The sequence below is a fragment of the Trichechus manatus genome, unplaced genomic scaffold (assembly GCF_000243295.1).
Source record: "Trichechus manatus latirostris isolate Lorelei unplaced genomic scaffold, TriManLat1.0 scaffold00004, whole genome shotgun sequence".
Lineage (NCBI taxonomy): Eukaryota > Metazoa > Chordata > Mammalia > Sirenia > Trichechidae > Trichechus > Trichechus manatus.
The window spans coordinates 32,237,196-32,263,656 of record NW_004443940.1 but is presented as its reverse complement, the minus strand read 5'-3'; the positions used below and the strand labels follow the sequence as shown (position 1 = coordinate 32,263,656).

The window sequence follows — 26,461 nt, the reverse complement described above, 5'->3', positions numbered from 1 at the left end:
TGGTTCAAAACTCCCAATTTACTTTACCCCAAGATGGTATTACATTGAGCCCTTTTCTTCTCAGGATGGGAAATAACATCCTGCAAAAAAGCCTCTGCTGAAAAGCAGAAGCGGCTTGAAATGCCCCCTCCAATTTCTTCCTCCCCAGGCCCTCTGTGGGGAGAGGTAGAGGGTGCTCTCTTCGCCTGCTGTCCCCAGGAGCAGCATTTAGGGATTCTTTGTGGGACCTCGAACATGTGTTTCAACTGTGCTAAGAGAGAGGCAAGCAGCCCCAGTGGTGCAACAGTTAAGCACTCGACTGCGAACTGAGAGGTTGGCGGTTCAAACTCAGCCACGGGCTCCTCAGGAGAGAGAGCTGGTGATCTGCTTCCGTAAAGATTACAGCCTAGAAAACCCTCCGGGTAGTTCTACTCTGTCACATGGGGTCACTAGGAGTCCAAAATCGACTTGAGGGCACCCAACAAGAAGAAGAAGAAGCTAGAGGACCGGAGGAGAGGGGTATCTCAAAGCCATTTTAATTCCGATTGGGAAGGAAGAACATGAACGTACCGCCAGGTCTCCTGCGTGAGACAGCAGCTGGTTCTCGGCCTTATGCTTTTTGTTGGAGGAGGCGGCAGTGAACAGACCGTTGCCGTTAGGCCTGCTGGACGAATTTAAGTCCTCGTTGGAGTATTTGTGTTTAGATGCGTCGGAGAGGGGTGAGACAGGTGAGCGGAGCATTTTTTCATTTTTATTTATTGGTATTGCCAGGCTGAAAAAGGAAATCACAGTAAGGGAACATCATGTGATCAGCACACCAAAAGGTAAATGTGTCACTTATGACCCAAAGCCGCCCACTGAAAACCCGCTGGCAGGACGAAGCTGCCTGGGGATTATTACGCCGGGAAACAACTTTATGGTGTTAGCACCACAACAAACAATAAACAAATTTTGCCCATTGTTTCTTTTCTCTTCCTATCGCGACGAACAGTAATTCTGGAGCCAGCACCAAAGCCTATGACTAAGGACAGTAATACATTAACTGCATCAGGGATCTCAAAATAGCTAGCAAACAACTCACTGTTTTCCTAACAAAGCATGAGCAGCAAGTAATGGAAAGAACATCACTTAACAATGATAAACAAGTTCTTCATTTCTAGAAAGACTCTGGCTAACATTTGTGCTTATACTAATCATAATATAGAAAATAACAGAATCTCAAAATAATCAGCAAAGCATGACACCAACTTTTAATTGCTTTGTTTCTGAGTTAACCAGGTCAAAATAAATACAGAACAGAAAAACTGTCATTAGAAGCTGTATTTTCTGATTCTTAGTTCCTTATTTTGTCTTCCGAGCTACCGTATGGGCCTGGATATAATGCTCCCCAAAAATTAACCATCAAAGAAGAGGTACTTATATTTGAGTCTTTATAATGTATATCATATTGTTAGGGCTCCCTCAATTACTTTGTTTTGGGGAAAAAATGTTTGGGGAAGGCACATTAGTTTGAAATAAACTCAATCATTGCTAATTTGGGATGTTCATAGAGGTCACCGGGAACCCTGGTGGCGCAATGCTTAAGAGCTGCTAATTAAAAGGTCGGCAGTTTGAATCCACCAGCCACTCCTTGGAAACCCTATGGGGCAGTTCTACTCTGTCCTGTAGAGGTGCTGTGAGCTGGAATCGACTCGACGGCAAGGGGTTTGGTTTTGTTTGTTTGTTTTTAATAGCGGTCACCTGGTAGAGTCAGTTAGAAAAGGTAAAGACACTGAACAAAGGTTTACCCATTCCTAGGGTTTTGATCTCCTAATTGCACATGTCGGTTATCACAGCAAACAAGCCATTAAAAGTCACTTCAAAAAGCCATTTTCTTAGTTGGTGGCACAGTGCAGAAATCATAAACACAGGCCTCTAGAAAAAATGATAAAACCTAGGTTCTTAATGTTACTCCAATAGATACATGTGGGCATAGAATTTCTGGAGATAGATTTCTGGTTCAAAACGCACAGCGCATCTTCGGAAGAACTGAGAAGACACGCTCTGGACAACTGCGTCGGACGAATCAGAAAGTGAGGATGATGCTGCTGATACTGAAGACGGATGTGAAGACTCTGAATACAATTGTTCCTTAAAACGTGAGTGAAAAAAGGAGTATTCCGAAGTCTGTATTGTTTTACATACCACGTGATTTTAAACGCGCACGTAAAATTAAGTCAGTAAATTGACTATCATGGTAGGCATATGGGAGTCCCTGGGCGGTGCAAAGGTTAAGCACTCAACTACGAACCAAAAGGTCGGTGGTTTGAAACTACCCAGAGGTGCTTTGGAAGAAAGGCCTGGTGATCTGCTTCTGAAAGGTCACAGCCTTGAAAACCCCACGAAATGCAGTTCTACTCTGCACACACAGGGTCGCCATGAGTCGGAATCAGCTTAATGGCAACTGCTTTGGTTTTTTGGTTAGAAGGCATATGTTTGGAGCCCTGGTGGCGCAGTGGTTAAGAGCTTGGCTGCTAACCAAAAGGCTGGCAGTTTGAATCCACCAGCGGCTCCTTGGAAACCCAATGGGGCAGTTCTACTCTGTCCTATAGGGTAGGTATGAGTCGGAATCGACTCAACGGCAATGGGTTTGGTTTGGTTTTAGGCATATGATTACCCTGTCTACATCATTAAACCCACTGCTGTGGCTTATATATTCAAGTGGACCAAAGAAGTTTATTTGGATCTTCTCTTTTGGATGGAATTGGGCTTGCCTTATCACCCTGGTAAAACTTGCCACTAGTAATCACAATTCCAGATACACACAGCCCACCTTTCCTAGAAAGAACTCGAAGCACCTTCACATGCATTGCGTCATTACCTAACCTTTAAAAAAATCAGGGCTACGAGGCGCCGCCAGGCAAAGGCTCTAGAGCAGGAGTGTTTAACCTGAGGTCCGTGAATTGTGGGGGAAAAGTTCCATCTTCAACTTCACTACCTCTAACTGAAATGTAACATTTCTCTCAATTATGAATGAAGGAAGAAACCAGGCTAGTGGTTTAGCAGGAATGATATTAGCATTACCTGTGACTGTGTCACCAATGGAAATGAGACATTTTCATATCATATCACGATTGTTGCAGACATCTTGAAATATTATTTACATTTATCACTACTTAGACATCACAGTAGTTATTAGATCTGCTACAAACACTGTTTAAGGAGCCCTGGTGGCACAACACTTAAGTGCTCGGCTGTGAACATAAAGGCTGGCGGTTTGAATCCACCCAGCAGCTCTGCAGGAGAAAGACCTGGCAATCTGCTCCTGTAAAGGTTCAAAAAAAAAAAAAACAAAAAACCAACCACAAAAAACCAAACCCGCTGTTGTCGAGTTGATTCCGACTCATAGCGACCCTAAAGGACAGAGTAGAACTGCCCCATCGGGTTTCCAAGGAGCGGCTGGTGGATCCAAACTGCTGAAATTCTGGTTAGCAGCCGAGCTCTTAACCACTGAGCCACCAGGGCTCCTCTGTAAAGATTACAGCCTAGAAAACCCTGTGGGGCAGCTCTACTCTGTCACATGGGGTTGCTATGAGTTGGAACCCACTCCATGGCATCCAACAACAACAGAAATACTGTTTAATGAATTAACAAAGAAGCACATATATAACTATGTACACATTTTAAAATATTTGGGGACCACTTTTCCTCATTCAGGGAAGGGTCTGCTGCGGGCATACCATCCACTCTGCAGAGAGTCTCGTGGGCTGGCTCTCCTGCTCAGACCTTCTGGAGTCCTCGCCTTCCTTCACAAGGTGACTGCCGGCACCGCGGTGGGCCTGGGTGTGTGTGCCCTTGCTTTCCAATTTCCCCTCCGAGTCTTAGTATTGCTCTGCATCTTTCCCTAAGCTTTCCGTTTACATTGTTATGTGTTGTGCTGAACATTAATCTCTCCTTAAAGATTCTTCTGTGTACAGTCAGGGAGACTGAGGAGTGCCTTCGTAGAGGAAAAGAGGCTTCCAGGCTGTGGTATTTCTAAACGAAAGGAACTCCTGTGACTGATGAGAAGCTACTGGCTTGTAATAAATATCTGGGACCTTGCCTTGCTAGAAAGCCATTTATCACCGTGGGGATTCAGTCCCCCGCGAGGCCATCTGAACCCCTTTAGAGGAGGGACTAAAGGACCTTGCGGTGTGGCAGTTTGACCCTGGATGTGCAGATCCCATGTGACACCATGATTTTAGTCTATACCCAAGAGCTTTGGATGGGTGCGTCAGATGGGTGTTCCTCTTACAGTCTGGACTTCTTTATTCGTATCATAAGTTTCGTGTTCTTATGAGTTTTGTTGTGTTGTTATTAGATGCTGTGGAGTCTGCCACAGACTCACGGTGGCCCCATGTACAATGGGACGAAACGCTGCCCAATCCTGCGCCACTGCCTTGATCGGTGGCTGATTGGACCCTTGTGATCCATAGAGGTTTCACTGGCTGATTTTTGGAAGTAGATTGTCAGGCCTTTCTTCCTAGTCTGTCTTAGTCTGGGAGCTCTGCTGAAACCCGCCAGCCTCGATTGACATGTGATGGTTGCACATGGGATGCATGAGCCAGGAACTTAACTCATGGAAGGTGAGAATTCTACTACTGGACTGCCAATGTCCCCCTTAAGAGTTTAGCTGCTACTGTTAAAATAATGGTTTGAAAATTCAAGTTTTCGGGAGGAAGGGTGCGTCCTTGGGGAGTGCAAAGCTATGTGTTTAAAAGAATGCTTTTGGGGCAAAATAATTGATCTTTGATTACAAAGGAAGAACTTATCCAGCGATGTGCAGCTGTGACGGGAGGTGCACCTCCAGGCATAATTCTAATCCTTAGATTAAACTGAGGGAAGCAAGTCTGGAGATCTAGATTGAGGCCCCTCATTAAAACCCTACCCTCCTCCGATATGACTTGGGATGTTCAGCTCCAGATAAGCCTCCAGCTCACCTCCACTGGGAGGGCACCACCTACCTGCTAATGCCCACGCTGCAGTGGTTTGCAGACACAGCGTTACTGGCGGAAGCTGTCAGGCGGGACGCGCTCTCCTTCTCTGTCTGGGTCTTCTTAACCTCTCTGTGGTCATCTTCGTTCTCACACTGTGTGGGGAGAAGAGAAACCAGTCAGCTTTGGCTTCAAGGGCTCACAACAAGCTCAGGGTTACGGACGTCCCCAGAGAAAAGCCTCCCAGAGGACTCACTCATCAGCTTCTCCCGACAAGGCAATGGGATCCAGCCTTCCTGCCCCCTGGCTTCCCGGTCAGCTCCTCCAACAAGGCTGGTGTCCTGTCAGCTTGACCACTGACAGCTTATTGAGAGCAAAGCCCCGACTCCATGAGCAAAATTCTGGAGGGGACATTCTGAGCCAGGAAAACTGCTCTGCCACCAACAGGCCTGGGGTTTCACCCTCCAAAGAAGACCCGTTCTGAAGTCACGCTGCGGCCTCGGTGCCACCCATACTGGCATTCCCTGCTATCAGGATGTGGTGTGACGACTTCGTATTCTCTGGGCTTAACGGGTTAAGGGCGGCGACCGGCTTGGACCTTGCTTTTGAAATTCAAACCTTTTGTGAATTTCAAGCAGAGGTTGCTACCTGCTAGTGCCTGCCGTCAAGTTAACAATCACAAACCCACGACGTCTCAGAATCCTTCAAGTGCCTTTTCATAAATCTGTACTCTGGATTCTCGTTCTGAAGATTATGTTTAGCATTAGGTGGGTATGAGAGTGCAATGCAAATGCATTCCATCAAATCCCATTTTTGGTGAGATTGCAGGAGCCCAGCAACAGCCAGGCTCTCTGCCGCCTTTTCCAGACACAAGCCCAGCATCAAAGATAGAAGACTCTGACCTTCTCTCTCTGGACGGATTGTGTGACCACAGCATCTGTCACAGGGTCCCCGATGCTCACAAGAAAACAGTACTCTGGTGGAGGGCCCGCCCCAAAGCTCCAAATCCCTAGTCCTCTGCTCAACAGCTCCAGCAGGGCAAGACTCTGTCTCCCACCCAGCACTGGGGTCTTAGCAACCAGGACACCAAGTTAAGGGCGCTACAAAAACGTTCTTTCAAATCTCCTGTGTCTCTGTTTACTGATGAGTCATTAGATTTGACGAGGAGAGCTGGGTATCAGGCTGAGAATAGATGAAGCTTCATGAGTTAGAATAACAAAGGCCATGAATACAATTTTTTAAATACAGAATATTATTAGATTTGTATGTATGCCTTTCTGCACATCTCTCTCAATACATACATATGTCTATATAGTATATGCGGAGCACTAGTGGCACAGTGGTTAAGAGCTCAGCTGCTAACCAAAAGGTCAGTAGTTTGAATACACCAGCTGCTCGTTGGAAACCCTGTGGATGGGACAGTTCTACTCTGTCCTATAGGGTCGCTATGAGTCGGAATCGACTTGATGGCAATGGGATATACTGTATGTATTTCCAATCTACATGTTTATCAATTTCTATCTTTGTATACATCTCTCATTTTTATATGTATGGGTATATCCATATATGTGTGTGTATATGTGTGTATATACATACACACTTTTCCATCAGCCTATCTATCCATTTATCTGGAGCCCTGGTGGCGCGGTGGTTAAGAGCTCTACTGCTCACCAAAAGGTCTGCAGTTTGAATCCACCAGCTGCTCCTTGGAAACCCTATGGGGCAGTTCTACTCTGTCCTATAGGGTCGCTATGAGTCGGAATAGACTCGATAGCAATGGATTTTGGTGGTTTCTCCATTTATCCATCAATCCCATAGGCAATATCCACACTCATCCCCAAGTGATTAATTGACTGATTGAGTCATTCAACAAAAATTGAGTACCTTCTAAGTGGCAGGTAATGTATTAGGTTCAGGGAAAAATGTAAAAATCTGATAAAATCCAATTCTGGCCTTTAAGGAGGTCAAGATCATGTAAGCGACCACAGCGTGAAAAGACCAAAGATGGAGAGACAAGCGCAGAGCACATGGAGACGTGGAGGAAGAAGCTGCAAACTCTAACGAGAATTTTATGTGGCTTCCAAAAGTGTCTGCCATGTTTTTACAGCTCTGCCACCTCCAAGCAACATCTCTTGATGGGCACGAAGCTCTGACCGGGGCTGTCATGCCTCTGGCGCAGCACACAAATGGCTGGCCGAGCTGCCAGGCAAGGGAGGAAACCGACCCTGGCCAGGTCCCCAAATATTCATTCAACAAACACTTACTGAGCTCACTTTGTGCCAGGCCCCCTTCTAGGAGCTAGCAATACATCAGTGAACAGCCAACCAACCAACCGACCCACCCGTTGCTGTCAAGTCGATTCCAACTCATAGCGACCCGACAGGACAGAGTAGAACTGCCCCATAGGGTTTCCAAGGAGTGGCTGGGGGATTTGAACTGCCAACGTTTTGGTTAGCAGCCGAGCTCTTAACCACTGCACCACCTGGGCCCCATCAGTGAACAAAGAGACATAAATCCCTACTCTGAAGGAGCTGATATTCTGTGGTCCGTCTTCCTAACGGACCCCTGCCCCTCAGTCCGGCTTCTCAGAGACTCTCCCCTGTTGCTATAGTGCGGTCGTGTGTCTTCATCTGACAATGAGTCCAGAACGGAGACCTGCCACGAGGGGAAGCGAGGCACCCTCTAAATGGCACCAGGAAGTGCATTTGACTCCTTTCTTCACACTCACTTGCTACAGTTAAATTTAGTAAGTATTTATGGCAAGGCCTGCAGGCTCCCTTGGAGGTGAAGGCATTCGGAAGAGGCCGAGCGAGGCAGTGTGTTCTCCTCCTCCTTCCTGTGTTGAACCCGCTCCCTCCCATGAGGGCGCCCTGGCTTTGACCTAATTCTCTGAACACTGAGCTATGGCCCTAGTGGTTTTAAAACCACAGGGCTCTGGGGGCTTGCTGGCGATGCCAAGAGGTTCAACAGAGTCTGTGCGCCGGTCACCGGCAGAGATGACTGTACCTCCTACCCACTCAACGTTTCTACACACTTGGAAAACAGACCCTGAGAATCAGCACAGGACTCAGTACCCATAAGGGTGTGTCCGGAGTCCCAGATGCATTACAAAGCTTATGGGCACATCCCGATGTAGAAGGGAGGACACGGAGCTCATCCGCCTCAGCAGGCGATGGTCACCAACCAGTGATGAGGCCAGGCTGTCTAGAGGAGCAGAGGAGGAATGGGGGGCAGGGAGGAAGTGAGCGAGGGCGTACTCCTACTCACTACAGTGTCTGAAGACCCTCCGGCAAGAACGTCACCCTTTACAGAAGGAGAGACGGAAGATCAGAGAAGCTAAGCGGCGTGATTAAGGCCAGGGCTGACTATATAATCTGCGGGGTCCAGCATAAAATGAAAATGTGGGGTCTCTGGTCAAAAGCAAGAAGAGTGACAATAGACAGCGTTAAAATAGAACACATTTTCCTTTCTTTTGTAGTTTCTCTCGACTTGTCGTGGGGCTTTTTATTTGCTATTTAATATGATTCTTTCTGGGGCACCGGGATATTGTGGGGTGAGGCTAGATTCCCTAGAGCACCTGGGGCCCTGCCCTGGACTTGGCCCACCCCCGGCCAATCATGGGACCCATGTGCCTTGCCCAGCAGGGGGCAGGTGGGAAGTCCAGTCAGGCATCTCCCCTTCCCACTGCCCAACCCTTGCTGAACAGACGACCCCAAATAATTGCAACCTCCATACCCGGCTGCCTCAGTACCTGGATGGGTGTTAGGTGAGACGCTGTCCCAGACCCTGACCCTCCCTGTGCCTATGTGTAGGCCTCTGCTGGGGGCAGGAGGTACTACTGGCTGCTGGAGGGAGGTGGGGAGTGCGAGGCTGGGTGAGGCCTGGGCTTCCGGGGGAGAGAAGAGCGGGTGGCAAAGAGCCAGGCCGTCCTGCCCAATCTGGGAGGAAGAAGGAGGTGGGGGGACATATGAGTCAAACAAATCCTCCCCCATGTTCCACTGTGCTGCCAGACTTCACTTACAAAACACAAGTCCAAAGATAAAATTAAGAATGTCAAGGCTGCGATGACCACATGTATTAAACTCCGTGTCTAGCCCTCTGAGCACAGGGCCCCGTGTGTCTGCACTGGCTGCATGGAGTCCACGAAAGCAGATGGTAGGTGGTAATGTCGGGATTCGAGGTCAGGTCTGTCTGGTCTCACAACCCACACTCCTTCCACTCCCTGCAGGTACTCTGAGCAGCAATGGGGAATTCAGCACAGGGGCCACGGGAGGTTAACAGCCAGTGGTAACTGAAAGCTTCCCTGGAACCTCCCTGTAAAGGTGTCTTTGCACACCTTTACCAGAGGAAATGCCAATGCCTGCCCTTGGAAGCTATTTCATTTCATGAACCTTCTTGCAAGGGATTCGAATTCTACTCTAAAAGGATAGGTTTTTTAAGGTTATTACGTGAAGAAACACATTCCTTGGTACTTCAGGATACATGCTTTTAGCCTCTCTGAGCCTCAGTTTCCTCACCTGTAAAGTGGGCATGATGATAATATTTGCCTCAGAGAGTTGTAAGGGCTAAATGACTTAACACAGATAAAGTACGTGGACCGTACCCCACCTGCGGAAATACTGAAGTGTTAACTGTTGTTGCTAAGGACTTTGTCCTAGATTTGGAACCACCGAGGATTACTGCAATCTTTCCTTTGCCACCCACTGTCTTCACTGTGGTCCAGACTACTTTTGAAGATACAGTAACAGGAGGGGATAAACGCCTCAGAACTGGCTTTTGCTTAGGATTAAGTTATTCTACTCGAAAACCTTCAAAAATTGGCTGGGCCAGCAGCTCTTCCTGTACTTGAGCTGCCTTTCTCACACCCAAGTATCTGCTCACCTAGGTGTGACTCAATCCCTGAGCCTCTACTTACTCAATTGCTCCTCCTCAGTGCCCAATTCTCAGCCCCTCCCCACCCCAAAGCCCCCTGATCAGCACTATTGGATGCTGCAGGCCAATGGTACCCTCACAGGGCCCTGTTCACCCACTGCCAGGGTCATATTTCACTCCACTCACATGCCTCCTCGAGGCTGTTGACTTCTTAGGACCATGACAGATCTCCACCATCTATGTCACCCCATCCCTCCCAGCAAAGAATGGGGTGGCCCACGTGTTCAGCTTTTTTTCACACATCCAGCATCCAGCTCACATCTGCACACACTCAATAAATATTTTCTGTGACTATTTACACATGCAGTGGAACAGGGCTTCATTATATACAATTATAAAGTGGGATAATAATAGTACCTACCTTATCAGGCAGCTCTAAGGATTTAAGTGAGCTAATTCATAGGGTTTCCGAGGAGCGGCTAGTGGATTCGAACTGCTGACCTTCTGGTTAGCAGCCGAGCTCTTAACCACTGTGCCACCAAAAAAAAAACCCCCTTTGTCATTGAGTTCAACTCATAGTGACCCTATAGGACAGAGCAGAACTGCCCCAGATGGTTTCCAAGGAGCGGGTGATGGATTTGAACTGCCGACCTTTTGATTAGCAGCTGTAGCTCTTAACCACTATACCACTAGGGTTTCCACTGTGCCACCAGGGCTCCAATATATATAAAGTACTTAGGATGGTATCTGGGGTTTTGGTATATGAGTATTGTAGTCCCTGGATGATGCAAATGGTTAATGCACTTGGCTGTTAACTGAAAGGCTGGAGGTAGGTTCACGTCCACCCAAAGGCACCTCGGAGGAAAGGCCTGGCGATCTACTTCTGAAAAAAATCGGCCATTGAAAACCTTGTGGAGCACAGTTCTACTCTGACACGCATGGGGTTGCTATGCGTCTGGCTAACTCCGTGGCAGCTGTTATACGAGTAAAGATAAATCAACCTCCTGCTGCCACGTACAACACAGACCGAGCCTACTTGTGTTCTACTACTTGTTCCATAAATTAAAGGTAAGTCCTTCCTTCCTCCACACCCTCAGCCCCAGGCCTACCTTGCGTTTCCTCTTGGATTTTGGCAAAGTCTTTTCGGGAGGCGCGTCCGACAAGAGGCTGGGCAGCGGCGCGCTCTCTGCGTCCTTGGCTGCTGGTGTGCTCAGGACCACCGGCTCCTGGGGCAGGTGTTCCGGGATCCTGGACAGAAGGGTCAAGTCAATTTTGACCCAGAGAGACCTGACCTCATCGCTGTCCTTGAGGGGGGAGAGGAGCTCGTTCCGGCCGAAGGGGACCAGCGTGTAGAACTGCTCCTCCAGCTCCTTGGCAATGTCACTGGTGGTCCTGGCGTTGATGGAGCCAACGGGGGCCCGGGGGCCGCCCCCGCCGCTCACGCTGTTTGCAGCCTCCTTCAGCCTCTGGTCACCACCAGAGGACGAGGAGGACGGGGCCCCGGGCTGCGGCTTGGCCAGCGGGTACTCCTCCTGCTCCGACTCGAGGTCAGAGTCCGAGGAGGACGACGAAGACGAAGACTCTGTCTCAATGAACTCCTTGGATTTGGGGACGATCCTGCTCAGCCCCCGCGTGCGGCGCTTCTCACAGGTCACCGAGGAGCGCCGCTCCTTCCTGTGGCCTGTCCTGCCGTTGCTGCTGGGCCGGCTCTTGGTGGGCTCTGAGGGGACCACCACGCTCGCCCCCAGAGCGTCCCCGGCCGCGGGCTCCTCGGGCCGGTGGCAGTTGGTGTTGTCGCCCGCTGAGGTCCTCTCCGTGCGCCGGGTGGGCTTCTTGCCCGCCGCCCTCCGAGCCGGGGCGGGCGCGCTCTCCGCGGGCGCACCGGGCACCGCCGGCGGAGGGGCGGCTGCGGCCACGGCCACCGCCGCGGGCGGGGACTTCTGCTTCACCCCCTTACTTCCCGGGGCCTTGTTCGCTGTCCGGGGCCTCTGCTCCTCCTTGCAGGGGCTCTTGACTTCCTTCTCTCTCAGGCTGGCTTGGCAAAGATCAGGGAGTTTTCCACACTCCTGCACGTCGTCTTTCACGGGGGTGTAGTACTGATTCCCCTCTGGCCCCTGGCTCTCACTCTGGATCAGAATAGGAGGCTTGTGGGGATTGACCTTGTTCAGCCATTTATCCAGTTGCCACTTGTTAGAAGACGCCGGTTCGGCCTGAAAGCAGAAAACCAGCAACAAACAAAACATCTTTTATTAAAGGCTCACTTCAAAGGGGCCTGGCTGTTTTTATCTTGACTATTCCTCCGGGTGTACGTACAGACCGCTAAATGGGCTTAAGGAAAAGGAACATGGAAGTGGCTGGTGTGGGTACCAGCTCTGCGCCTGGGTACCAGGAGGCAGGATGGCGCGTCCTTGCTGGCCAGCTGCACTGTTTTGTGTTAGCGCCTTTGTTCCAGGTCTATTTGGAAAAATAAGTGAGAGGACACTTTGCCACCTTACAACCCATTCTGAGCACTCAAGTTGTATACAATGTGTATGTATTTTAAGTAATTATACACAAATACATAAACTTCAGCTTCGGTGAAGCTTAACTAGAGAGTATTTTGGCAGCCCAGGTGGAGCTTGGCTGCTAACCAAAAGGTTGGCAGTTCAAATCCACCAGCCGCTTCTTGGACACCCTATGGGGCAGTTCTACTCTGTCCTATAGGATCGCTATGGGTTGGAATCGACTCGATGGCAACAGGCTTAGTTTTTTCGGCTGGTGTTTGGTGGCACAGTGGTGAAGTGCTCAGCTGCTAACCTAAAGGTTGGTGGTTCGAATCCACCAGAGAAAGATGTGGCCATCTGCTTCCGTAATGATTACAGCCTTGAGAAACCTATGGGGCAGTTCTACTCTGACCTATAGGGTCACTATGAGCGGGAATCAACTAAAAGGCAAAGGGTTTGGTTCTTTTTGGTTTAAGTGTTAAAACACTCAGTTTTGAGGAGACTTAACTTTGGGGGAAATCCGAACGGGGGGGCGGTTAATGGAAACTATGAGAACAGAGAATAAACGTATATGGTAAAGGCAAGCAGGACGCAGTTATTTAGCAATAGAAGCAATAACTCTGGGAAGATGCTTTGTTGGCAATACAGAACTCAGATGTCAGAAGGGACATGCATGTGTCTTATATGCTTTGGCAGCCTCGTGTGGTTAGAACGTCCTCAACCTGCTCCCCTCACACTCTGTCTGAAGTGTTTCAGAAATGGAGGTAATTATGCTGCCTGAGAGCAAATCATGTACATCACAGGTACTTAAATGCTGGTGCAGAGACCCACTCCAGGGGATTAGTGCATCCCCTGAAACAGGATGTGAGGTGTTGCAGAGATGCATTTCTCTGGGAGATGCCCACAGCCTTCAGTAGAGTCTCTAAGGATCTACATCTCATAAAAGGTTAAGAATGTTTTGATTTTACAGGGAGTACATATTGATTCCTAACAAAAGTCCATTTATCCAGCATCAATGATTATCAGTAGAAAAGAGGTACATTGATGAGTGTAGAACTTTAACTAGACTATTTTCAGTTTGTGATTGACATGAAATGGGGAAAATACTTTGAGTGATTAAGGTGATGTGTTTTTCCTTCCCTGTGGTCTCCGACTCGCTGAATTCATGGTAGCCATTGTTTCGGGGGTAGACAAGAAACCAGCCTAAAATCAAGAAATCATGGCTTAGCTCTGCATTTCACACTTGTTGCATTTCTCACACTAAGTGACCACTGGCACGTCAGTGACTTCTGTGCTTTCAATTTCCTGAAACGAACGAGACATACTGCGTATAAATGGACACCGACGGGGCCTCCTGCAGGAAGGTGACACATACCGGGAGAGGGCACAAATACTGAGGGTAGCACGCACCATTCCCACTGGCCCTCCTGCCATGACAAACACGAGCTCTCCCTCAGTCCCCACCATCCTGAGCCTTCCCGGCTCATGTCTCTTGTTTGAGAGAACACACAAGACAGCCTGTAGCCGAAACACACGGAGATGCACACGAAAGCTCAGCAGTGGGAGTGTTAGCAGTGAAGGGTAGAATTTAATAAACTTAGCTTGGGCCTGTTGCCTGATGTGATCTAGGCTCATTTTTCTGCACTTCACTGCTGAAGAAATCAGTCTAAAGTACCATTTTCAACATATCACTAAATCATTCCCTCTCTCAAGGATCTACAATGACCTCCCGCTGCTTCTCCAATGAAATCCAAATTCCCCGGCTGGCGTTCAAGGGCATCCAGCATCTTACAATCATCTCTCATTGACGGAACATCTCCAATATGCCTCCTGCTTTACAGCTATTATCTCATTTAATCCCCAGAGAAAATAAATATTATCTCCCTAATTTGTAGAAGAGGCTCAGAGAAGTCAGGTGATATACCCAAAGCTACAGGTCGGTGGTTCAAAGCCACCATCAGCTCCACAGGAGAAAGATGTGGCAGTCTGCTTCCATAGAGATTTACAGCCTTGGAAACGCTACGGGGTAGTTCTACTCTGTCCTGTAGGGTCACTAGGAGTCAGAATGGACTCGATGCAGTGAGTTTGGCAACTACAAGGCACCAGACATGTTGGTCTAGGTTTAAAGAACAAATTCTCTCCACCGCTGTTACACCGTATCTGCCACTGCCCTCTTGCACAGCCTTATGAAAGTGGGACCTTATTCCTTTGAAAAATGTCAGTCTCCAACCTAGAATGATAGAATTAGAGCTGATCTTTGGAGAAAACACCACGAACTCTCCAAACAATGCCTGTTCCCCTCTCTTATGCTCAACTGCATAGTCTTTTGATGTTCATACTCATTTCATGTGTCCACATCTTGTGTCTTCAGCAAAGCCAAATCGTCCTTGCAGGCTGGGGCCAGGCCTCTGTTCTTCTGTATCCCCTGCAGTAACCATTACAGATTAGGGGCACAGATTTCTATGACTCTGCTCCTAGAAAGAATCGTTCACAAGGCACTGTCACTCAAATTCTATCATTCATTCCTTGCGACAACCTCACAGATCAGGGAGGACAGGAGGATCTGCCATCCCGGAGATGAGACAATCCGGCCAAGGGAGCTTAACCAGCAGAGTTACAGGTGGCAGGGAAGGAAGAACTCAGGGCTTCCAACTCTAGTCTACTTTCTGAGCCGGCCATCCTGGTGGTTTTGCTCAGTGTTTTCGTTGGCTTGCTTGCTTGCTTCTTTGAATTTTCAGCCATGAGTCTCCTCCCTAATTAACCCTACCTGGTGGCATAATGGTTAAGAGCTACAGCTGCTAACCAAAAGGTCGGCAGTTCGAATCCACCAGGCGCTCCTTGGAAACCCTACGGGGCAGTTCTACACTGTCCTATAGGGTCGCTGTGAGTTGGAATTGACTCAATGGCAACAGGTTCAGTGATGAGCTCTGGAGCCCTGGTGGTATAGTGGTTAACAGCTCAGCTGCTAACCAAAAGGTCAGCAGTTTGAATCCACCAGCCACTCCTTGGAAACCCTTTAGGCAGTTCTCCTCTGTCCCATAGGGTCGCTATGAGTTGGAGTCGACTCGACCACAGCGGGTAGTGCTGAGCTCTGACTCCTGCACAAGTTCACTCGCTACTGTGCACAGTGGCCCCTGCTGCATCCACACCCTTCATGACACTCAGCACCATGTAGCCCGCAGACGCCTAACTCATGAGAAGCTTGCTGAATCAAGGAGAGACTGACATCTCATTTCTGTGACTGTAAAGCAAACAGCCCTGTTGTGTGGGATTCGGGAAAACCAGTCTCCATGCTCTTTGTAAGGGGATTCTGATTTTGCAGGCTGATCGAGGGCAGCATTTTCCAAAACGTGCTTTGAGTGCACATGTTCCATGAAGAAAGGGTTCCATGGTCAGGTGATTTTGGGAAATGCCCCAGTGGAAAACGCAGTTCACGTGAGTAATATAAAGGGCTCGATGACGCCCTACAGGGAAGAAACGGGTCAAACTGACTATCTCAGCGCTCCTTCAACTGACGTCACCAGGCTTTTTTCCGTATAAGACTTACTATCTGGGGAAAACACTGATCTAGGGAACCCCGTGCTGGTGTAGACGTGCTAGCTGAGTGGACAGTGGCTGGCCACCTATAAAGCTCTGGCGTGGGAATTTACAAAACCAGCAAGGCAGATGAACTCCAGGGAGAAAAATTAGGTTGCAAACAACTGAGCAAACATCAGGTGATAGAAAAGGGATTCACGGCCGTGGAAACCGTGTTTACAGTGGATTTCCATGTTAGCTTACCCACATGATATGATTATACTACTGTGATTCATGCAAAATGAAGTGGCTTTCAACAGCCACAGCTACGAAGAACAGTGCGTGTGCAAGTCAGGTGAGCCCCGTGGTTTGCCAAGGGCTGGCATCTGGAGGTGAGAATGGAGGTGCCTTGGACACAGTGAGCACTGCCTTCTCCTCACGCATCAGGATGCAACCAGGAGTGGACTGAGGGCCAGACAGCGTCCCTCAAAGCAGCATCAACCGGTCTGAGCAGCCGAACGTGAGGTGTGTGACTATAAAGCAAAGAGCCCCACTGTGTGTGGGATTCTTCAGGAAAAGGAGTTTCATTGCTGTTGGTACAGTGATCTGGGCCAGCTCAGCCAGAGCTCAGCCGAGACGCCGTGGGGCAGCCGGAGCTCAGCAGCCGAGATGCCGTGGGGCAGGGATGAGCAGGCTCACACCAGCTCCTGTTGCTGTTGCTGTTGGGTGCCATCAAGTCGATTTTCTACTCATATCGATTTACAGTGATGGAGCAGAAGTGCCCCATAGGGTTTTTGGGCTGTAATTGTTACAGGAGCAGATTGCCAGGTCTTCTTCCTGAGGTGCCACTGGGTGGGTTCAAACCACCTACCTCTTGGTCAGCGGCTGGGCACTTAACCATTGTGCCACCAGAACTCCTTGATGCTAGCTCCTAGCTTTGTGATTTTTGGCCTGCAAACTCATTTTGTTTCTAAAGGATGTATGTTTACATTAACCTTGTGAAAAACTAAGAGAAACCTTATTTTCCGACGAATACATTTTCCAGAAGAAAGAATTAACATGTAGTTTGGCTAACACAGCGATTGCCAATTCTGCATTTCCTGTGCATAAAGAAGCGAGCAATTCAAAAATGTAGGTGGCCTCGGGGAACTTAAACTTTTAGGCCTCCTTTAGTTGACTTAGGAGCCCTAGTGGCGCCGTGGTTAAGCGTTCAGCTGCTAACCAGAAGGTCAGCAGTTTGAATCCACCAGCTGCCCCTTGGAAACCCTGTGGGGCAGTTCTACTGTCTTATAGGGTCGCTGTGAGTCGGAATCGACTCAGGGGCAACGGGTTTGGGTTTTGGTTTTAGTCGACTTACGCTCTCTCTTCTGTGCTAGGGGCCTTCTTGATAGCTGCTGGAAGAAATGACAAGTCTTCTTTCATCACCGAGGACTGTAAGTCTTTTTAATTATCTCAGTGACATTCAGAAAGAATTTGCTGAAAGCATTTTTTAACTGTACTTCTTTTAGGCCAGGTTTTGGCCTCACTCAGGAGCTCCGGGATTCACATTTCACCATGAAAACAAGATTCAGTGTTCATGAATTTAACCCTCAAAGTCACAAAGAAGAGCCTGGATGTGGGGCCTTCACAGGACACTAACACCTTTTACCCCCACCCCCCAAGCCCTTGCACTGCCGCTGGGACTCAGTTAGTTCTTATAACTGAATATTCTGAAACTTCTCCACAAATCACAGCACAAAACAGGCTTTGAAGACGCCTGCTTAGCTCCTCTGCCTTATTTTATGTAACTCTTGTGTTTTTTCTCTTTGTTTCAAATTATCCCCATTAGAATGTCAGCTCTATGAAAACAAACCCAGGGACTTTTCCCGTCATATATGCTGCATCCCAGAGCCAAGCACGGTGCCTGTGGCAGACGCTCAGGAAATGCTGGTTGAACGAACACTGACTGACCGAACAAGCAAAGCTATGAAGAAGGAATGGTAGTTTGGTTCCTGGTAATGCCAGGGCTACATCAACCTACGGCTTTTTATAGGTTAACGTTGCTGAGGGCCTTCCCCCTAGAGAGGGAGAGAGACAGAGACAGGGAGACAAAGAGAGAGAAAGAGAGACAAAGAGAAGAAGGAGGAGGAGGAGAAAGAGGAGGAGGGGGAAGAGGAGGGGAAGGGGGAGGGGAGGGAAGGGAAAGGGGGAGGGAGGGGGGAGAAGAAGAGGGAGGGGGAAGAGAAGCAGGGGAGGGGGAGGAAGGGGAAGGAGGGGAGGAGGAGAAAGGGGAGGGGGAGAGATGGAAGAAGAGGAGGAGGGACGAGGAAGAGGGGAGGTTGGAGGAGGAAAGAGGTGAGAGCAGAGTCAGGTGGACAGGATGGCCAAATGGAGGAAGAGCTGCTAGTGCAGAGCAGAAAGGTACTGAAGAGGAAGCGAGGACTGTGGGAAACAGAATGTCTCTGACCCTCTCAGTGCTCTTGCAAAAAGCCTTAGCCTCCTGAGAGGAGAGGGGAAGGGAGAAACCCTGAGGGGAATTTTGTTGTTGTTGTTGACTTTTTTTTTTTTTTATTGTACTGCAGGTGAAGGCTTACAGAACAAATAGTTTCTCATGAAACAGTAGTACACATATTGTTTTATGACATTGGTTAACAACCCCACAACATGTCAACCCTCTAACTTCTCAACCTTTTTTTTGGTGAAAACACACATAGCCAAAGATACGCCATTTCAAAAATTTCTACATGCACAGTTCAGTGACATTGACTATGCTCTTCCAATTGTGCTGTTATTCTCACTTAAGATGAAGGCTTACAGAACAAAAGAGTTTCTCATTTAACAGTTACTACAAATGTTGCCCTATGACAATGGTTAACAATCTCACAACACATCAACAATATCCTTACTCAACCTTGGGTTCCCTATCACCAGCTTCCTTGTCCCCTTCTGCCTTCTGGCCCTTGTCACTGGACTCCTGTACCTCGTTAGTCTCATTTGGTTTTACGGAGCTGTCCACTCCAAGGCTGAACAGTGAACCTCGGAGATAACTTCACCACTGAGCTAAAAGGGTGTCTGGGGGCCATACTCTCGGGGTTTCTCCAGTCTCCTTTAGGCCAGTAAATCTGGTCTTTTTTTTGTGAGATAGAATTATGTCCTACATCCTTCTCCAGCTCTGTCCAGAACCCTCTGTTGTGATCCTGTTCAGGGCAGTCAGTGGTGGTAGCTGGGCACCATCTAGCTGTACTGGACTCAGTCCGGTGGAGGCCTTGGTAGCTGTGGACCATTAGTCCTTTGGACTAATCTTTTCCTTGTATCCTGTTCTCTTCATTCTCCCTTGCTCCTGAAGGGATGAGACTGGTGGAGTATCTTAGATGGCCGCTCACAGGCTTTTAAGACCCCAGACACTACTCACCAAGGTAGAATGTAGAGCATTGTCTTTATAAGCTGTGTTACGCCAATTGAGCTAGATGTTCCCCGAGACCATGGTCCCCACAGCCCTCCGCCCAGCAATTCAGTCCCAACCCTGAGGGGAATTTAAGGGTCACTCCATGAACCTGAGATAAACACAATCACTTTTTCCTGGTGGCACAGGGACAAAAGCTGGAAATACGTGCTGTGGCCACTAACAGTGGTACTCTCACTGGCGTAGGTGCGTGCATATGTGGATGAGTTTGGTTCCGTTTCAGAACGATTTAGAAATCTGCTCCCTAAAGTGATGCAGAGGGTTGTAAGTAAAAAATTAAAATTCACAATCCATGGCAACCCCAAATGTTTCTGTGCTCAAGAAGAAAGTGCATTTTATTCCTACAGAAATCAAAGTCCACCCAGGCAGCCCCACAGACTTGAGAAGTTTGTTCTCAGCCCTCTCCCAAGAACCTGCATGCTCTGAATTACTATTTAATTTTCCCCTGTCCACGTTCAAGTAGAAAAAGCAATGGCTTTTATTGGTCCATTAGAATGTTTATATATGAGACACCTAAATCTTCCACCTGGATGCTCGGCATAGCTGTACAACGTGTCATTATTATTTGTTAGGTGGATGCTAATTTTTCTTTTTATATTTTCACAAACTAAGAAGGTTTTATTAATATTTATAGCCCTTGTCCTTCTAATCCGTGACAAACTGCAAAAAGGTAAGTTTCTAACCATGTCGAATCCATAAAATGCCCTCCCCCGTGACTTCCGGGCATTCCACTTGCCAGGCGGTGAGCTGCCCAGTCTAGTAACTGCCCCGGCTGACCCTGTGGGAGACCTGACCCCCAGGTTATCCCCAGTCAGTGATGTTTACGGCACGCTTGGAAATTTCTGGAAGTCAACATAGAGATTTTCAGACAATGAAAGATGATGTCTCCGCAACTTCAAAGGAAGCTAGGTAATTAGGAGGACTGTGAGGAGGAGACGGGGATGAGGTGTTCAAACGCTGACTGACTGCCAAGGGGTGGTGGCCTGCAGTGACTCTCCTGTCATAGGACTGTGGTTTGGGGGGCTCTGGGAGGAAGGGGTCTTACTGTACTTGCAGAGAGAGGGGCACAGCAGAGGGAGAGGCGCCACGTGGAGCACGGCTCTTACCTCTGGGCTGGAGTAGTGCGGAGGCTTGCTGCTCTCACTCCCGCTGGAACTGCTCTCGGTCTCCGAGTCGGATCCAGAGCTGCTCTCAGAGTCGCTGGAGGAGCTGCTGCTGCTGCTGCTGCTGCCACTGCTGCTGCCCTTGCTGGAAGGCACAGAGGCTCTGCAGTTCGGCTGGACCACGGTGCTGCCAACCCATGAGGTCCCGGGAAGGAGAGGGAAGGAAAACCAAGTGAGCAAACACAAACACCCCACCAAGCTTCCGTTCACCAAGGGCCAAGAGGAGGCTCGCCGTCCACTCATCTATTATTGGCCATGAACCAGAACCTGAAGAGCAAGAGCCAGGGTCAAAGGCATTCTAACAATTTTTTAAAAAAATTGTAAAATTGAGGACGCAAGTGGTGCCCCTCGGTCGTCAGGCACGCATTATTCGTGTGGCCTCTGTAGAAGGGAAGGCGGTGTAATTTCCGAGGGATTGCTTCTCTTTGGCTGCTGTTTTGGGGATGGTTTTTCAAATGCATCTCCAAATCCAGTCATCTACAAAAATGCAAGGAAATCCGAAGTTTGAAATAGTTTTCAAAGTGTGAAAATGACTGTTTGTGCCCCTGAGGGGAACACAGACAGATGGCAGGGATTAGGATCAGGCTGTTCGGAGCAGCACTGTGTACTGCCCTGTGCTTTTCTGGCCTCCTTGAAGGTTCTGGAGACCATAAGACATTCAAAGTTACAGTCTCGTTTACCCCCCTTTTCCTTCCCATATAGTGGAGTGCTGCACTCTTTACACGAGCTTGCTTGCCATATAAATGCTGACCTTCCTTTGAGCCCTTACTAAAGTAGATCGACCACATACACTTCTTACATATTCCAAACTTTAAAATTCAACCCCAGTGCAGTGGCTTACAGAAACAGCATTTAAAATATACACCTGACCTTCATATCTGTCCTGAAATTTGCCAGAAAGTAATTACATACTCAAAGACCATAGGAAAAGTTGATGCTTTCCAATGGTAATTAATTAACTACAAAAATTCAAATAGCGCACATCCAGCCAAAGGGTGTTTGAGCCAAGAGGAAAATTTCAGTACTCACACAATATTCAACACCTCCCAAGTCCTTTATTAACTGAACCTCTGAATGCGTTCTTTTGAGGGCAAGTTTTAAATCCAGGAAACAGAGTGATCACTTTTTTAAAAAATGCTGAGTCACCAAATACCTGTTAGCCACTTCTTTGGGACCACTGCTTCAACGGGGCTGAGCATCAGTGAAGGCCTGGGGCCTGAGAGCTAGCTGTTCAGGGCTTATGGTCTAAAGTGCAAAGCAGCCTGGACATGGGAAAGGACGCTTTTCACCCACCCTTTAAATCTTTGACAAATGCTTTTCCCAAGGATAGACTCTCATAAGTCAGCGGTGTGTTGGGAGGTGTGGGGGAGGGAGACTTAACACTGATTGGAGCCTTGCTTCTCCTTTAAGTACGACAAGATGCTACCTTGCAGGAAATTTGAAAATAAAAGCGACTTTTTGAACCGTAAGATTGGGGAAACCAGAGTTTGAACACACCCTCCCCTAGTGGTTTTGATTTCTTCCACCAATGTCACGGTCAATACCTACTGTCTGACAACATTCTTCAACATCAGACAACATCTGCACATTTATGCCTTGCCTGGGCTCCAGCGAGCTCTTCTGCAGTCCATCATGTGTGTCTGGTGTTAAGTGAGGAATCCTGGACTCGGAGACACAGGAGGGGGAGGGAAGGTTAGTGATCAAGGGGCTGTAATATTTCTTTCCTCCCTTATGAACTAAAATCCGTCTTTCCTGTTGACCGAACAGAGATGGCTACTATCAATGGAGTCATGAAAAAAAAAAAAGCCTCTTGGATTCTGACTGCACATGAACATCTGGGACCCATGTTAACAGTTGGGTGGGGAGGCCTCCAAACACTGGGAATAAAAACACATGGCCCAAAGACTTCCTTGTCACAAGGATGGTCGGGACAGATGTGGAGGAGAGAGACGTGTCTCCCTGCCACACGCTGGAATGACACTTGCTGAAAACTGGAAAACTAAGATGAATCAAGAGCATTTTGATTGATTTTGTATGATGGTCACTGGCTTTGATCACTGATCAGTACACCGTACCTGCTTTAGTGCAAACAAAGAAGAACACGAGATGCTGGTTCTATGTGCACACAGGCTTTGTACGTGCAGCAGAGGCAGCGGTGGGATGGAATTTCCCGGGGCTTGCACCACAGAGCGATTCACTGTCTTTTGAAAAACGGCACTTTAATTTCTGGGAAAATGTCCATTAAATGGTTACCACGCCACCTTTCTTTTACAACTGCTATCCTCTCCTAACGAGACACACTCGCTCGAGGAGAAAGAACCTCACATCTGAATTAGATTGGCAGAAAAGCCTTAGGCTTTTATGTTTTCCACCCTTAAACTAGGAAACTCACTTAAAATGACAGTTTTACCAGCATGATTATTATTTGTTTTTAAAATGGTTAAGAGAGTCAAGAATCTGAGGTTGTTCTTCATGCTTTGCTTGTAAGGGCTGTGAGGTTCATGATGCATCTGGGATCAAGATTGAGCATATGCATGTTTCCAATGGTCTAGGCAGAGAAAATATAGGCAGAAAAAAATCCATTTCAAGGATGGGGGCAAGCTTGCGTGGGAGGGCTCTGGCTGCTCCACTGTGGACTCAGGGTAACCATCCCGACCTCCTGTGAAGGCAGCACTTCACAGACTAGCCTTTGTGCAGATCCTTGGGGACAACTGTCATTCTGGCCTCAGTATAATGACTACCCTTGCCTTGAGTGCGTGCAGCTGCTCTGCCTCTGTTGGGGAGGCGGCAGCAGTAAGAGGGCAGAACAAAGACAGAAGACGAAGCCAGGGATGCTCATCACTACAGATAAGTCCCAATAAAAGGATGGGCTAGTTCAGTCAGGAAGGCTCTCTGGTGTCACAGAATCAAGAAGATAGGAAAAGACATACCAGAAACACCTTTAAAAGAAGACTTTAGGCTTTATATATTTATAATTTGTTGTTGTTTTGTTAGCTGCTGTCGCGTCGACCCCAGAGTCATGGCAACCTCATGCCCAGTGGGGCTGTGATCCATAGGATTTTCACTGGCTGACTTTCAGAAGTAGATAGCCAGGCCTTTCTTCCTAGTCTACCTTAGTCTGGAAGCTCCACTGAAACTTGTTCAGCATCATAGCAACACGTAAATCTCCACTGACAGACAGGTGGTAGCTGCACTTAAGGTACATTGGCTGGGAATCGAACACGGATCTCCCACATGGAAGGTGAGAATTCTGTCACTAAACCACCATTGCCCCCATATTTAAAATGACAAACTGCAAATTTTAACATGTCAACCGATTGTCTTGTTTATGTATTAAAAACTGAGTTAGCAGACTCTTTTCCTGAAATGATAACATGGACCAGTGACATGACGACACAGCCTTGGACAATTTTTAGGAGGCTGCCTACTAAGTTCTTGGCACTTAGGACATTTTTCAGGACATTTTATGAACACGGTGCCATAGACTCTGCAGGCATTAAAACATTCCTGAGATCATGGAATAACATTCTTTAGGTCACCAAATCCTGGGACAGTGCCTGGCACGTAATAGGCACTGGCATAGAATTACTGAATTAAAAAAATAAAAAAGTCCATTGCTGGATTCATGAGTTTAAAAAAAATGGACATAACCTTTCAAAAAGGTTACAATCTCTCTTTTCCAATACTATATATATATATATGTATGTATGTATATTATAGGTACTTTAGCACCTCCTGTGGTGACCTGTCCCAATATTAACAATTCTTCCTTTCAGAGAGTACTTCCTTAAATGTACTCTAAATTTCATCTGCTGTAATTTAAGCACAGTTCCCTCATGGGTGGAGTGATGGTTACGGTTATGCATCACTTGGCTAGGCTGTGATTCTCAATGGTTTGGCAGATATTATGTAATCATCCTCCGTTTTGTGATCTGATGTGAGCAGCGAATCAGTCAGAAGGCCAATCAGTTGAAAGTCCATCAGTTTCCTTGGGGGTGTAGCCTGCATCCAACATATATGGATATTCTGGCAAAGCTCTCTCTGGATCCTGCATCTGACTCATCATCCTCTGACCTCCTGGGATGTGAGCCAGAAGCCTGATGCCTAACCTGCTGATTTTTGGTTCATCAGCTCCTGCAACCACGTGAGCCAGCAGCCTTCCATCTGGCTTGCTGATTTTGGGTTTTTCAGCCCCTGCAACCACGTGAGTCAGAAGAAGCCTCCAGCATGATGCCTGATCCATGGATTTGGGACTTGCCAGCCTCCACAACTGCATGATCCATTTTCCTTCAGATAATCTCTCTCTCTCTCTCTATAGCTATATGGAGCGCTGGTGGCACAGTGGTTAAGAGGTCGGCTACTAACCAACAGGTAGGCAGTTCGAATTTACCAGCTGCTCCCTGAGAACCCTATGGGGCAGTTCTACTCTGTCCTATAGGGTCACTATGAGTTGGAATCAACTTGACAGCAATGGGTTTGGCTTTGGTTTTATCATCGAGTTCACTGATGCTTTCCTTTGTCCTCTTCATTCCACTGTTGAGCCCATCCATTGAGTTTTACTATGTTGGTTACTGCATTTTTCAGTTCTCAAATTTCCATTTGGTTCTTCTTTATATCTACTACTTCTTTGCTGAGACTCTGCTTTTTCATTTTATGACGGATTCTTTAAAATCCTTGTTAGATAATTCTAACATCTGTGTCACCTCAATATTAGCATCTGTTCACTGTCTTTCTCAATCAGCTTGAGATTTTCCTGGTTCTTGGTATGACAGGTGATTTTTTATTATATCTTGGACATTTCTGGCATTATGTTATGAGACTCTGAATTTTTTAGCAGGCCTGTTTTAGCAGGCCTCTGCTGACACTATGTCAGTGGGAGGGTGGAGGGGTGCCTCATTACAGCTGGGTGAGAGTGGAAGTCTATGTTCCCCATTTGGCCTTTCCTGATGAGGGTTGAGGATGGTGCCACGGCTTTTTTTTTTTCACCTAATGTTTAGTTGGAGTAGAGTAGTTACTTCTAAAACTTTTCTGCCTTGCTAGGCAACCCATTTTCTGGTCCTTTGGATAGACAGAACAAGCTTTACTGAGGCTTATTTTTATCTGTGCTTGTTGACATTTCTGGGTTGCTGGCTTCTCCAGCATACACTCAGGAATATATGATGCAAAAAGAAAAAAACAAGGAACTCACTGATTTCCTTGGGCCTGAAGTCCCTAGTCAATCTGCCTTCTCTCCACCTTTCGCTCTTCTAATGTTTGTTTTATATACAATGTCCATGGATTTTAGCTGTATTCAGCAGGAGGAATAGGGAGAAGCGGATCTATATCTTGTCTCGGAAACAGAACCACCTGCTCAATATTCAACAAGTGAAAAGGAAACCCCTCTCAAGACTACCAACCTCCACCCCTGGTTAGCTGCGTCAAAAGATGATGAATGAAATAACCACACAGGCCTCTGCTACAGTTCCTACCCATTTTATCAGCCAGTGAAATTACGCATTCATTCATCCATTCACTAAAAAAAACCAGGGAATTAAGATTAGGTTTTAAAACAATGTTTACCAAAGCTGGAAAGGACACGTCACCAAGGATGTTTACAGCTTTGTGAGAAAAATACCTCAAATAAAATGAGATTTATCAAATATGTGAAGGATAAAAATGTAGTTACTTTAAAAATTACATTCAGAGTAAATGGCATGGGGGCAAGCGATGGTATTGATACCGACATTTGTTGAGAGTCCACTTTGTGCCAGGTACTTCAGTCATAGCACGTGAGTGTGTATGAGTGAGTATGAGTGTGCGTGTGTATTTAGGGGTGGAGGGAGCTGATAGGGTACAGTCTAACAGAGGGCTTGGAACAGAGGAATTAGCTGTTCCCAATTCTCAGAGGAACAAAACTGTAACTGCTAGAAACAGTACAGAACCATAACAAGTAGATGAAATCAGCTGCATAAACTGTAAAATAAGTTACAATACTATTCATGGGCAATGCAAAAACTGCACATTTTTCATTAAGCTAGAAAAGCAAACAAAGAAAACTCTATGAGTAAGTCAGAA

At 47.5% G+C, this 26,461-nt stretch overlaps 1 protein-coding gene across 1 annotated transcript in view; it reads right to left on the bottom strand.

The window, feature by feature from the left end:
- AFF3 (ALF transcription elongation factor 3) overlaps positions 1-26,461 on the bottom strand; it is a 481,878-nt gene that overhangs the window by 19,125 nt on the left and 436,292 nt on the right. Inside the window, exons 11-14 of the mRNA XM_023734036.1 lie at positions 20,351-20,534; positions 10,913-12,013; positions 4,962-5,086; positions 550-751 (exon numbers count right to left, since the gene is read on the bottom strand). Of these exons, the coding sequence (XP_023589804.1) occupies positions 550-751; positions 4,962-5,086; positions 10,913-12,013; positions 20,351-20,534 (1,612 nt within the window). The remainder of the gene's footprint in view (positions 1-549; positions 752-4,961; positions 5,087-10,912; positions 12,014-20,350; positions 20,535-26,461) is intronic.